A 13,749-nucleotide genomic window follows, 5' to 3' on the forward strand; every position below is an offset into this window, starting at 1 on the left:
TTACACTCCCTTCCACTGTTTTCTTTTGAGCATCTATACACACAGATCTCTTTTCACAGATTATTGTGCAACAGAAAAAAGTGCTGCACGAGAATCAATTACAACCAACAGTACCATTTCTGCAGCCCAATGGTTTCTTTAAGGCATATGAGTCCTTTTTACAACAGTAGACACCAGAATTTAAGTCATTTTCATAGGGGTAGTAATGGATCTTATCTGGGGGCAAAAGGTCAAGGCTAGATCACCTCCCCAATCCTTTCTGTATTTAAGTATTATTATTATTAAAATTTGTATGGTCTAAGGTCCTTGGCTGCTAACCTAGCACAATAAGCAAGCAGCAGACCTAACAGTGGCAAAAGATTTTTTTTTTTTTTTTTTTTTTTTTTTTGCAAGGGAGAACATGTGGCTAGAGTCCTGAACTAGGAATCATGGGAATTTCATTTGAGCTGTTTCTGCCCAGACACTTACTATGATCATGGGAAAGTCACTACTGCTTCAAGTACCTATTCCATCCCTTCCTCGGGGGAGCAATTTGCTTTATCTGTAAGGTTATCAATAGAAATCAAACAAAATAAAACATGGAAAAGAAAATAAGATGATACATTTTTTATTGGACATAACTTAATACATTTCTTGATTAGCTTTCAAAGGTTGCCCTTCTTCCTCAGATCGGAAATAAGCAAATGAGGTAGCAGATAGTATATATGAGAGAAACATCATACAGATAGTAAGAAAGTAATGCTTTGATGTTTCTCTTATATATACTATCTGCTACCTCATTTGCTTATTTCCGATCTGAGGAAGAAGGACAACCTTCAAAAGCTAATCAAGAAATGTATTAAGTTATGTCCAATAAAAAAGGTATCTTATTTTCTTTTCCATGTTTTATTTTGTTTGATTTCTATTGATAACCTTTAAGAGTTGACTAACACGGCTACCACACCTCTCTACTTTATCTGTAAGCAATTTGATTACAGAAGTCTGGTTTAGGGTGCCAAATATAAGTCACTATGAAGTACATTTCTGTTTGTTTCACCGTGTTAAAGCACCAACTTGGAGAATGTAATAGGACATCTGTTATTTACTCTACATTTGGAGCTAGACTGTGATTCAAGTAACAAAGAGACCATCCAGTACCAACGGGACCATTATTTAAAAAACAATATGAATACGTTTCAAAAAGAAAAATCTCTTTAAAAACACTGATCACTTACCTGATCGATTCCACGACCTTTACACTGCAGGATAACCACCTCTAACAGTTTGGCAGCATGACATTCTGCATCCTCTCCCGCTGCTCCTGTAAGAACCTGGAGAAAAATACATAAGACAACTTTTCTATCAACTGACTGCATATTTCTGGGAAAGCATCAAGCCCTTGTATGTTCAGCATCATCTCTCAAGTAAGGCAGGTTAAAAGAAGATGCAAATATTGCAAAACCTTCTTCAGTGCTGTGAATACCTCAGTGTCATCAACAGCAACACTTTTTCAGGTGATTAATTCACAGAATCTGCAGAAATCATGAACACACAGATGCTTTCTAGAAATCATTACAGAAAAGTACAGGAAGGCATGCATTTAAAATGCTAGAAAAGCAGAGAGACTAAAATTCCACTTAAAGTATTCAGTCTACCACATTTGTCAGGAAAGCGAGGTTACTAACCTGTAGCAGGTATTCTCCGAGGACAGCAGGCTGATTGTTCTCACAATTGGGTGACGTCTACGGCAGCCCCAGGATCGGAAGATCTTCCTAGCAACAGAAGTTTGCTAGCTCTCGCGTGTCCCGCGCGAATCGCGCATGTGCGACTGTCTTCCCGCCCATAGCGCGAGCGTGCTCCTCAGTCAAGTAGAAAGCAAAGACAAGGGAAGACAACTCCAAAGGGGATGTGGGCGGGTGTGTGAGAACAATCAGCCTGCTGTCCTCAGAGAATACCTGCTACAGGTTAGTAACCTCGCTTTCTACGAGGACAAGCAGGCTGCTTGTTCTCACGATTGGGGTATCCCCAGCCCCCAGGCTCACTCAAAACAACAAACATTGGTCAACTGGGCCTCGCAATGGCGAGGACATAACTGAGACTGTCCTAAACAACTACAACTAAGTGAGAGTGCAGCCTGGAACAGAATAAAAATGGGCCTAGGGGGGTGGAGTTGGATTCTAAACCCTGAACAGATTCTGCAGCACCGACTGCCCGAACCAACTGTCGCATCGGGTATCCTGCTGGAGGCAGTAATGAGATGTGAATGTGTGGACAGATGACCACGTCGCAGCCTTGCAAATCTCTTCAATAGTGGCTGACTTCAAGTCAGCCACTGACGCTGCCATGGCTTTAACACTATGAGCTGTGACATGGCCTTCAAGAGTCAGCCCAGCATGGGCATAAGTGAAGCAAATGCAATCTGCTAGCCAATTCGAGATGGTGCGTTTCCCGACAGCCACTCCCCTTCTATTGGGGTCAAAAGAAACAAACAATTGGGCGGACTGTCTGTGTGAGCTTGTCTGCTCCAGATAGAAGGCCAATGCTCTCTTGCAGTCCAATGTGTGCAACTGACGGTCAGCAGGGCGGGTATGAGGACGGGGAAAGAATGTTGGCAAGAAAACTGACTGGTTCAGATGGAACTCCGACACCACCTTTGGCAAGAACTTAGGGTGAGTGCGAAGGACTACTCTGTTATGATAAAATTTGGTATAAGGAGCATGAGCTACCAAAGCTTGAAGCTCACTGACTGTACGAGCTGAAGTGACTGCCACCAAGAAAATGGCCTTCCAGGTCAAGTACTTCAGATGGCAAGAATTCAGTGGCTCGAAAGGAGGTTTCATCAGCTGGGTGAGAACGACACTGAGATCCCATGACACTGTAGGAGGCTTGATAGGGGCTTTGACAAAAGCAAACCTCTCATGAAGCGAACAACTAAAGGCTGTCCAGAGATAGGCTTACCCTCTACACAATAATGAAAAGCACTAATTGCGCTAAGATGAACTCTTACAGAGTTGGTCTTAAGACCAGCCTCAGACAAGTGCAGAAGGTATTCAAGCAGGGTCTGTGTAGGACAAGAACGAGGATCTTGGGCCTGGCTGTCACACCAGACGGCAAACCTCTTCCATTTGAAAGCATAACACCTCTTTGTGGAATCTTTTCTGGAAGCAAGCAAGACTCGGGAGACACCCTCAGAAAGACCCAAGGAGGCAAAGTCTACCCTCTCAACATCCAGGCCGTGAGATCCAGGGACCGGAGGTTGGGATGCAGAAGCGCCCCCTCGTTCTGAGTGATGAGGGTTGGAAAACACTCCAATCTCCACGGTTCTTCGGAGGACAACTCGAGAAGAAGAGGGAACCAGATCTGGCGCGGCCAGAATGGAGCGATCAGAATCATGGTTCCACGGTCTTGCTTGAGTTTCAGCAAAGTCTTCCCTACCAAGGGTATGGGAGGATACGCATACAGGAGGCCGTTCCCCCAATGTAGGAGAAGAGCATCCGACGCTAGTCTGCCGTGGGCCTGAAGTCTGGAACAGAACTGAGGGACCTTGTGATTGGTCTGGGTGGCAAAAAGATCTACCAAGGGGGTGCCCCACGCTTGGAAAATCTTGCGGACAACTCTCGAGTTGAGGGACCACTCGTGAGGTTGCATTACCCTGTTCAACCTGTCGGCCAGACTGTTGTTTACGCCTGCCAGATACATGGCTTGGAGAAACATGCCATGACGGCGAGCCCAAAGCCACATCCCGACGGCTTCCTGACACAGGGGGCGAGATCTGGTGCCCCCTGCTTGTTGATGTAATACATGGCAACCTGATTGTCTGTCTGAATTTGGATAATTTGGTTGGATAGCCGATCTCTGAAAGCCTTTAGCGCGTTCCAAACCGCTCGCAACTCCAGGAGGTTGATCTGAAAACCTGTCTCCTGGAGGGACCAACATCTCTGGGTGTGAAGCCCATCGACAAGAGCTCCCCACCCCAGGAGAGACGCATCCGTGGTCAGCACTTTTTGTGGCTGGGGAATTTGAAAAGGACGTCTCAAGGTCAAATTGGAGCGAATTGTCCACCAATGTAGGAATCTGAGAAAAACTGTGGACAACTGGATCACGTCTTCCAGATCCCCCGCAGCTTGATACCACTGGGAAGCTAGGGTCCATTGAGCTGATCTCATGTGGAGAAGGGCCATGGGAGTCATGTGAACTGTGGAGGCCATGTGGCCGAGCAATCTCAACATCTGCCGAGCTATGATCCGCTGAGAATTGTCTGTCCTGGCCTCGGGGAGGTAGGCATGAGCAGTCTGGGAGTCCTTTGAATTCTAGTCGTTGAACTGGAAGAAGGTGGGACTTTGGATAATTTATCACAAACCCTAGTAGCTCCAGGAGTTGAATAGTCACCTGCATGGACTGTAGAGCTCCTGCCTCCGAGGTGTTCTTTACCAGCCAATCGTCGAGATAAGGGAACACATGCACTCCCAGTCTGCGTACAGATGCCGCCAGGCATTTCGTGAACACTCTGGGTGCAGAGGCGAGACTAAAGGGTAGCATACAGTACTGAAAATGTCGTGTTCCCAGACGGAATCGAAGATACTGCCTGTGAGCTGGCCGTATCGGGATGCGAGTATAAGCATCCGTTAAGTCCAGAGAGCGTAGTCAATCGTTTTTCTGAATCATGGGAAGAAGGGTGCCCAGGGAAACCATCCTGGACTTTTCTTGGACCAGATATTTGTTCAGGGCCCTTAGGTCTAGGATGGGACGCATCCCCCCTGTTTTCTTTTCCACAAGAAAGTACCTGGAATAGAATCCCAGCCCTTCCTGCCCCGGTGGCACGGCCTCGACCGCACTGGCGCTGAAAAGAGCAGAGAGTTCCTCTGCAAGTACCTGCTTGTGCTGGAAGCTGAAAGACTGAGCTCCCGGAGGGCAATTTGGAGGTGTTGAAATCAAATTGAGGGCGTACCCTAGCCAGACTATTTGAAGAACCCAACGGTCGGAGGTTACGAGAGGCCACCTTTGGTGAAAAAACTTTAACCTCCCCCCGACCGGCAGATCGTCCAGCACAGACACTTTTATATCGGCTGTGCTCGCCCGGAGCCAGTCAAAAGCTCGTCCCTTGCTTTTGCTGGGGAGCTGCAGGGGCCTGAGGAGGCGCATGCTGTTGACGTGAACGAGCACGCTGGGGCTTAGCCTGAGCAGGCTGGCGGGCAGGTGGATTGTACCTACGCTTATTATAAGCGTTAGAAGCATTCCTCCTTCCCCCATAAAAACGTCTACCTGTTGAGGTAGATGCTGAAGGCGTCCGGTGGGAGAGCTTGTCGAATGCGGTGTCCCGCTGGTGGAGCTGTTCTACCACCTGTTCGACCCGCTCACCAAAAATGTTATCCCCCCCGGCAAGGAGCATCCGCAATCCGCTGCTGGACTCTATTCTCCAGGTCAGAGGCACGCAGCCATGAGAGTCTGCGCATCACTATACCTTGAGCAGCGGCCCTGGACGCAACATCAAAAGTGTCGTAAATACCCCTGGACAGGAATTTACGACACGCCTTCAGCTGCCTGACCACCTCCTGAAAAGGCTTGGCTTGCTCCAACAGGAGCTTATCGACCAAGTCCGTCAGCTGCCGCACATTGTTCCGCATGTGGATGCTCGTGTAGAGCTAGTAGAATTGTATCTTGGACAAGAGCATAGCAGAATGGTAGGCCTTCCTCCCAAAAGAGTCCAGAGTCCTAGACTCCCGCCCCGGGGGCGCCGAGGCGTAATCCCTAGTACTCTTGACCTTCTTGAGAGGCAGATCCTCAACTCCAGAGTCATGAGGCAACTGGGTCTTCATCAACTCCGGGTCTCCGGGACTCAATCTTTTTGGGAATCGTGGGATTACTTAACGGTTTCGTCCAGTTCGCCATCAATGTCTGTTTCAGGACATTATGAAGGGGAACTGTGGATGACTCCTTAGGTGGCAAAGCATAGTCCAGGACCTCGAACATCTCAGCCCTGGGCTCATCCTCAGTAACGACTGGGAAGGGAATGGCCGTAGACATTTCCTGGACAAATGACGAGAAAGACAGACTCTGCGGGGGAGAAAGCTTTCTCCCTGGCGAAGGAGTGGGATCAGAAGGAAGACCACAAGACTCTTCGTCAGAGAAATATCTGGGGTCTTCCTCTGCCTCCCACGAGGCCTCACCTTCGGTATCTGACACAAGTTCATGAACTTCAGTCCGAAGCCGAACCCGTCTCGACACCGAGGAACTAGGTCCTCGATGGCGGTGCCAAGAAGAAGACTCCTGTGCCGCTGGCGACAAAGCTTCCTCCAGCAACGTCAACGGGGAGTCAACCTAGGTGGCAGCAGAGGCCGATGCCGCAAGCAGTACCGACGTCGCTGTCCTCACCACGGGCCAACTGCCGCAGGCACCGACGGTACCGGAGCAGATGAACGCAGCAGCCTTTCCAGGATCCCTGGAAGAATGGCCTCGAGGCGCTCATCTAGGGTGGCCGTCGAGCAAGGCAGTGGGGCCAATACCGGCGATGAAGTCAGAACCTGTCTGGGGCGCGGAGGTGGTACCGGGCTGTCCGGAGCAGAGCGCATCGACACCTCCAGTATGGAGGGCGAGCGGTCCTCCCAGTGTCGATGCTTCGCGGGTACCAAATCCCTCGGTGTCCCGGAGCTTTCGGTACTGTGTCGGGAAGGTGACCGATGGCGATGCTTCTTCACCTTCGCTTGAAGCACGCCAGCGGTATCTCCTGGTACCGAAGAGGAAGACGTATAATCCAAACGTCTCCTCTGGGCCGGGTCCGAAGGTGGTCGGTCCCGGGGCGGCCTGCACAGCAGGAGCCCTCGAGGCAGGTGGAGACCCACTCGATGGTTCACTGCTACCAGCTTAGGATCTCTGGACAGCTGTCACCTGCGCTCCAGACGTCGATGTACCCTCCGATGCCGACATCGATACCGGCGATGACCTCGGTACCGCTGGCTCAGTCGACGTCGAAGGACCGGACGAGGCTCCGAACAGAATGTTCCACTGCGCCAATCTCGTCGCCTGGGTCCTCTTCTTGAGTTGGAGGCACAAAGTACAGGCGTTAGGGCGACGACCAGCCCCTAAACACTGAAGACACGAAACGTGCCTATCAGTGAGCGAGATCGTCCGGTTGCACCGCATGCACTTCTTGAAGCCGCTGGCAGGCTTCAAGGACATGGACGGAAAAATCGCGCCGGCGAGGTCAAACGCGATGATGCCGGAAAAAAGACACCAAAAGAGGGAAAAAACCTGTACGGGCGGCGAAAAAGGCCGCTCACGCCAAGAAAGGAAACTTATGGGGAAACTTCTACAAAGTAACGGAAAACAACTTTTTTTTTTTTTTTTAAAGAAACACACGAGGATTGAAGAAACAAGCCGAAAAGGTGAAAAACGCGGCGAAGAACGCAGCGAGGGCCTCTCTGGGGCAGAGAACTAACGATACACGGGCGTTCTGAACCGCGGAAAAAGAGACTGAGGAGCACGCTCGCACTATGGGCGGAAAGACGGTTGCGCATGCGCGATTTGCGCAGGACACGCGAGAGCTAGCAAACTTCTGTTGCTAGGAAGATCTTCCGATCCTGGGGCTGCCATGGACGTCACCCAATCGTGAGAACAAGCAGCCCGCTTGTCCTTGGAAAACAAATGTTTCTCACTAACATACCTTTTTGCACATGCTGTAGATCATTTCCAAATACTTTGTATCTGACAGAAGAGTGTCTGTGTCAACGGTTACGTAATTATGCAAGAGAGGCATCATATCTGCACCAAAGAAATCACAGATCAGTCTGGTCACGTACTCAGCTCTTTTAAAAATAGTTTCATATAAAACTGAAATCAGTTTTTTTCCCCATGCATGTATTTCATTTTATTATAGAAAAATACAATGAAAACAAAAATACACAAAATCCCCCAAGTCCCAACATTACAAAAAGAAAACATACTGTAAATCTCCGTATGTGGCAATATGGTAAGCCAGAAAGAACAACCAACTCCCCCCTCCCCTCCTGAAATCTGGTTTTTACATCATACTTTAACCTTTGTTTTCTACTAAAGGAAAACAGCAGATGCATGTTTTCTTCCAACTAATTCTCTTCTGTAGCAAGGAACAAATACTAAAATTTCAAAAAATATATTCATATTTCTCCCTACCAAGATCAACATGTTGGCATCATTGCATGGGATATCTGTCCCAAGTGTCATTCTGGAGGAGCGACTTTGGGACATATGCTCTGGCACTGCCCAAAGCCAACACAATTTTGGCAACAGATTCTAGTTGCCACTGGAAACTTTGGACCTGTGAGGAATATTATGACCCATTGTTGCTATTTGGATGCTACATCCCAAGTGTTCCAGTGCCTAAATATTTTTTTTTAACTTTATTTATAAATGGTCACAGGGGTACAGCAACATACCACACAAGAAAACAAAAGACATTATGAACACAAATCATCCCCGAATGACCATATAACATTTTACAACACATGAAAGTTAAAACCACAACCCCCCACCATCTACCAAGATAACCAACATGCAAGCCAATAGCATATCAACCATTCAAAAAATTCTACTGCGAATGGCCGATGTTAAAGTGTCCCAGAAGGGTGACAAGCACCCAAGGAAGCGGTCCCCCTTTCGGGAGGCCAAATCCTGAATGCCCTTACGTTCTAAAGCACTTAATCAGATCATGAGGGACCGCCAATGCTGAATCGAGGGGTGGTCTGACTGCAACCATGTATTAAGTATAGTTTTCTTCCCACTATCACTGGCCATCTTAAAAACTGGTCCCCGAGTATGAAAGGAATCAAACAGCAAAGCAGGTGTAGGCCGCCACGTGATCCTCCATACTCGGGACACATAAGTGCATAAAGTAGTCCAAATGTCCAGGACCGGGGGACAAAGCCAAAACATATGGCCCAAACGAGCCCCCGTCCCCGCACACCTCGGACATTCATCATTAGGGCGCAAAGTAGCTTTAAAAGCTCTATGTGTGAAGATAAGTCACATAATAAATTTATATTGTAATTCCCAAAAATCGGTACTCCCCAATATTTTGTAAGAACTTAACAAACAGGTCTGGAGCTGCATGTCCCAGATCGGAAGCCACAACTCCAGAGACCACCTCTGTGCCAGCGGCCCTTACACCACTGATGGCGTGGCTTCCCTCAGCTGGATGTGATAGAACTTAAGCAGGACCAACAATTGGGCTTCCAAGACATAAATTTCCACTAATCGTTCCCATACCCTCAAAGACAAAGAGGCCCAGGGCAGAGATGCAATGCAATGATTTAACCGATAATAAGAAAGAAAATCTTGAGCCATTAACAAACGCATGGCCCGCAGGTCTGAAAATGATTTAAGCAATCTATCCTCCTTTATTAACTGAAAAAGAAAAATAGTGCCCTCTCTTTTCCAGTGACAAAAGACCTCTGAATTCCCTGAAATTGTTAACAATGGAGATACAGGGGAATTTAATTTATAAAACTTACAAATCCACCACCATGACTTCCGCCAACTATAAACAGAGAGGGGTAAAATGGGCATTTGCCCGCAGCATGCCCGGTGGAGCATGTAACCAGTAAGTAAAATAATTAGTCAACACTGCACATTCAGCACGAGGAAAAGAGAAGAATGTCGTTCCCCTAACCAATCTGTCAGGTGGAGCATACAGCTAGCTACCGAAACCCTTTTAATACTGAGAGCCCCAAGGCCACCTTTACACCAAGGTAGATATGTTTGCGCCAGAGGAACCCTGGCACGATGGCCATTACATAAAACTTTCATCAGCACACGATGTAAATTCAACTCGTCCCTATGCAAGAGAAAAAGGGATAGCACCTGAAGCACGTATGTCCACTTAGGTACCAAAATCATATTGTATAATGCAGGGGTAGGCAACTCCGGTCCTCGAGAGCTGCAGGCAGGTCAGGTTTTCAGGATATCCACAATGAATATGCAGGAGATAGATTTGCAAGCACTGCCTCCATGGTATGCAAATCTATCTCCTGCATATTCATTATGGATATCCTGAAAACCTGACCTGCCTGCAGTTCTCGAGGACCGGAGTTGCCTACCCCTGGTATAGTGCAACCCTATCCCATAGTGAAAGTGGAAGACTTTGCCACATCCCCAGAGATGCTCGCGTTGCACTCCATAAAGAGGTACGGTTAGAAGTATAGCTCTGTCTCAACTCCGCTGTGATATAAAAGCCAAGATATTTAATTTGATTATCCTCCCAACAAAGTGGGAACGTACCAACCCAACCCTTCTGAATCTCAGGTTGACTCAGCAGAGCAACTGATTTCAAGAGGTTGAGCCTAAAACCTGAATAGTAGCCAAATTCCCCAATATCATCTAATAAGTGAGACAGGGAATGGGGAGGGTTCGTGAGAGTCAGAAGGATATCATCCGCATAAGCCAATACCTTGATCGAAAGATGAGGAAGGGAAATGTCCAAAATTTTCGGGGTCTTTTGCAATAGTACACAAGAGAGGTTCCAGATTTAACAACAACAACAATGGAGATAGAGGGCATCCTGTCTAGTGCCCCTGCCCACTGAAAAGGCAGGAGACTGCAGACCATTAACTAACGCTCTGGCAGAGGGCTCCGAATAGAACGCAGAAACCGCTTGAAGGAACCACCCCTCCAGTCCCACATAACGAAGTAACAGGTAATCCCAACGAACCTGATCGAAGGCCTTTTCTGCATCCAGGCTAACCAACAACTGTGTTTGAGAGGCCCGACTCTGTGCTATAGCCAAAAGCGCTCTGCGAACATGCAACCCCGGATGACGTCCTTTAACAAAGCCTACCTTGTGGCCGCCCACCAGACTGGGCATATACTTGGACAGCCTATCCGCTAAAATCCTCGCCAACACCTTAATGTCCACATTAAGCAGAGAGATGGGACGAAATGCATCAGGAGAATCAGGATATTTCCCGGGTTTTGGTAGAAGTGTTATAAGAGCTTCATTAGCCTGACATGAAAAAGCTCCCTGAGAGATCGCAGTTTCATAATACTGTATGAGCGGAACACTCACATGATTTACAATCATCTTATAATACTCCGGAGAGAACCCATCCAAACCTAGTGACATGCCTGACGAGAGATATTTAATGGCCAGCTGAACCTCCCGTGCTCGCAAAGGGGCACTTAATTGCGTACTTGCCTCCGGGGATAGCATCAAAAGGCCTGAACCCGCAAGATAATCTGACACCGACAAACCCGTCCGCTGCGGTTCCGCCCAGTAAATTTGGGAGAAATAGTCATAAAAGATTTGCATAATAGCAGTAGGACAAGACTTTCGTGTACAAAAATCGAGCTGTCCTAGTAGGAATAAACGTTCTAGGGGACCATGCTTTCGCCACCCTGGAGAGCAATTTGCCTGCTCGATTACCAAATTTATAGTATTGAAAATGGCGAAAGCATAGACATTTCTTGGTACATTCGTGGATCAATGAGTTCAAAGCAGCCAAGGTAGCCATCTTGGTCTCATAGTTAGTCCTCGATGGTTTTTTTATGTGGGCCTATTTAGCCTGTCGATAACGATGCTCTAACGATAAGATCCCTTGGATCAATCTCTTGTGGCGCGCACTCATGTAGCTAATTATTTCCCCCCTCCCAGAATAGTATAGGTGTATCCTGATGACCACTATTTGTCTCCGAGTATGCAGCTCATTTCTGGGTTAGAAAATCTCAAAAATCCAAGCCTGACAAATAAGGGAATCTCCATGAGCCTGCAGCCCCTACCGATGTGCCCAAGACTAAATCTGTCCAAATTAATGTATGATCAGATACTACCATCAGACCAAATGTTGCTGTGCTGACCCTGGAAAAAAACAGAGGTCGAGACCAAAATGTAATCACTATGGGACCATGTTTGATGTACTCTAGATAGACAGGTATAATCACGTTGTATTGGGTAAAGTAATCGCCAAGGGTCTACTAAATCAAGTACTTTACAAAGATTAAGGTAAACATTTTCCTTTACCTAAAGCACTGCATGCACTGGGGGACGACCGATCTAGGGATGGCTCAAAAACCTGATTAAAGTCTCCCACCATAATCCACACAGCTGTATCATATTTAAGACCCAATTTCACTAGGGCATGGAAAAAACCAGCGTCATAATTATTAGGCCCATAAACAGCACAAATATAGTACTCTTGACCCATTTGAGCCTGCCATGAGTGGGAAAGCGCGGGGTACAAATGTAACAAAAATAAATAAATAAAAATATAGTTTAAACGTATTAGGACATATCTACTCTCAGTGTCTTTCTCCACCACCCTAGATGTACAAGGAAGGACCCGCTTAATAAGTACGGCCCAGTGGCAAATTAGAGCGGCCTCCGCAGCCAGTGCTCTGCACTGAGTGCCGCCTTGTTGATTTATGTAGGCCATTGCTGTCGTGTTGTCCGACAGAACTCTGACAGCCAGTCCCTCCAAGGTTTTGTGAAAGGCCAGAAGCGCCTGAAATATCGCTCTCAGTTCTAAGCGAGTGACGGAACCCCGTTTCCTCAGGTGTCCATAGACCCTGGGCATAGCTTCCCTGGCAATGTGCTCCCCAGCCCTTCAGGCTGGCATCCGTTACCACCAGGCACCAATCGAGAAGCGCTAGCGGCATTCCTCGCCGCAGCATGCTATCTGAGAGCCACCACTCCATACTGAGTCGGGCCGCAGGGAGCCACGTGAGTCTGCGTTGATAATCCTGGGATATCGGAGACCATCGTTGAAGCAGGGCAACCTACAGAGGTCTCACTTCGAAGGTGGCCGTCATTGACCCCAACAGCTGGACAATGTCCCAAGCTCGCAGGCGAGGCATCCTCAGGAGCAGACAGACCTGATTCTGAAGCTTGCACTGCCTTTGGTTGGGTAGATAAACCGCCCTATTAAGGGCCTAGTGGAGGAGTGGCCTAGTGGTTAGGGTGGTGGACTTTGGTTCTGGGGAACTGAGGAACTGAGTTCGATTCCCACTTCAGGCACAGGCAGCTCCTTGTGACTCTGGGCAAGTCACTTAACCCTCCATTGCCCCATGTAAGCCGCATTGAGCCTGCCATGAGTGGGAAAGCGCGGGGTACAAATGTGTAAATAAAAACCCCAAGGCCTTGTCGAACCGGACCCCCAAATATTCTACAGATTGAGAGGGGGTCAGGTGACTTTTGGGTATACTGACGACCCAGCCCAGAGATTGCAATACTGAGACCACTCTGGCTGTGACATGATGACTCTCTTTTGCCGAGTCCGCTCTGATGAGCCAGTCGTCTAGGTACGGGTGAACCCGGATACCCTCTCGCCTGAGAAAGGCAGCTACTACCACCATTACCTTTGAAAAGGTTCAGGGAGCTGTGGCGAGGCCAAAAGGCAAGGTCCGAAACTGGAAATGTTTTCCCAACACTGCAAATTGGAGGAACCGTTGGTGCGGGGGCCAAATAGGTATGTGCAAGTAAGCTTCTTTTAGGTCCAGAGACGTGAGGTACTCTCCTGGCTGTACCGCCGCAATGACGGAGCAAAGGTTTTCCATGTGAAAATGCTGCACGCTCAGAGACTTGCTGACTTCCTTCAAGTCGAGAATGGGCCGAAAAGACCCACCTTTTCGCGGCACCACAAAGTAAATGGAGTAACGACCGCAGCCGTGTTTGGCGGGAGGCACAGAGATCAGAACCCCAAGGTGCAACAAGACTTGTAGGGTCTCCTCTACCGCCGCCCGTTTGACGGCAGTACTGCATCAGGACTCCAAAAACACGTCTCTCACTGGGGCATTGAATTCCAATCG

General features: G+C 48.1%; 1 protein-coding gene across 1 annotated transcript in view; it reads right to left on the reverse strand.

Moving 5' to 3' along the window:
- The window catches only part of IPO7 (importin 7), a 188,326-nt gene that overhangs the window by 21,833 nt on the left and 152,744 nt on the right, over window positions 1–13,749 (reverse strand). Inside the window, 2 exon segments of the mRNA XM_030201007.1 lie at window positions 1,215–1,310; window positions 7,640–7,737. Coding sequence (XP_030056867.1) covers window positions 1,215–1,310; window positions 7,640–7,737 — 194 coding nt within the window.

The sequence above is a fragment of the Microcaecilia unicolor genome, chromosome 4, assembly GCF_901765095.1.
Source record: "Microcaecilia unicolor chromosome 4, aMicUni1.1, whole genome shotgun sequence".
In the NCBI taxonomy this organism is placed as follows: domain Eukaryota; kingdom Metazoa; phylum Chordata; class Amphibia; order Gymnophiona; family Siphonopidae; genus Microcaecilia; species Microcaecilia unicolor.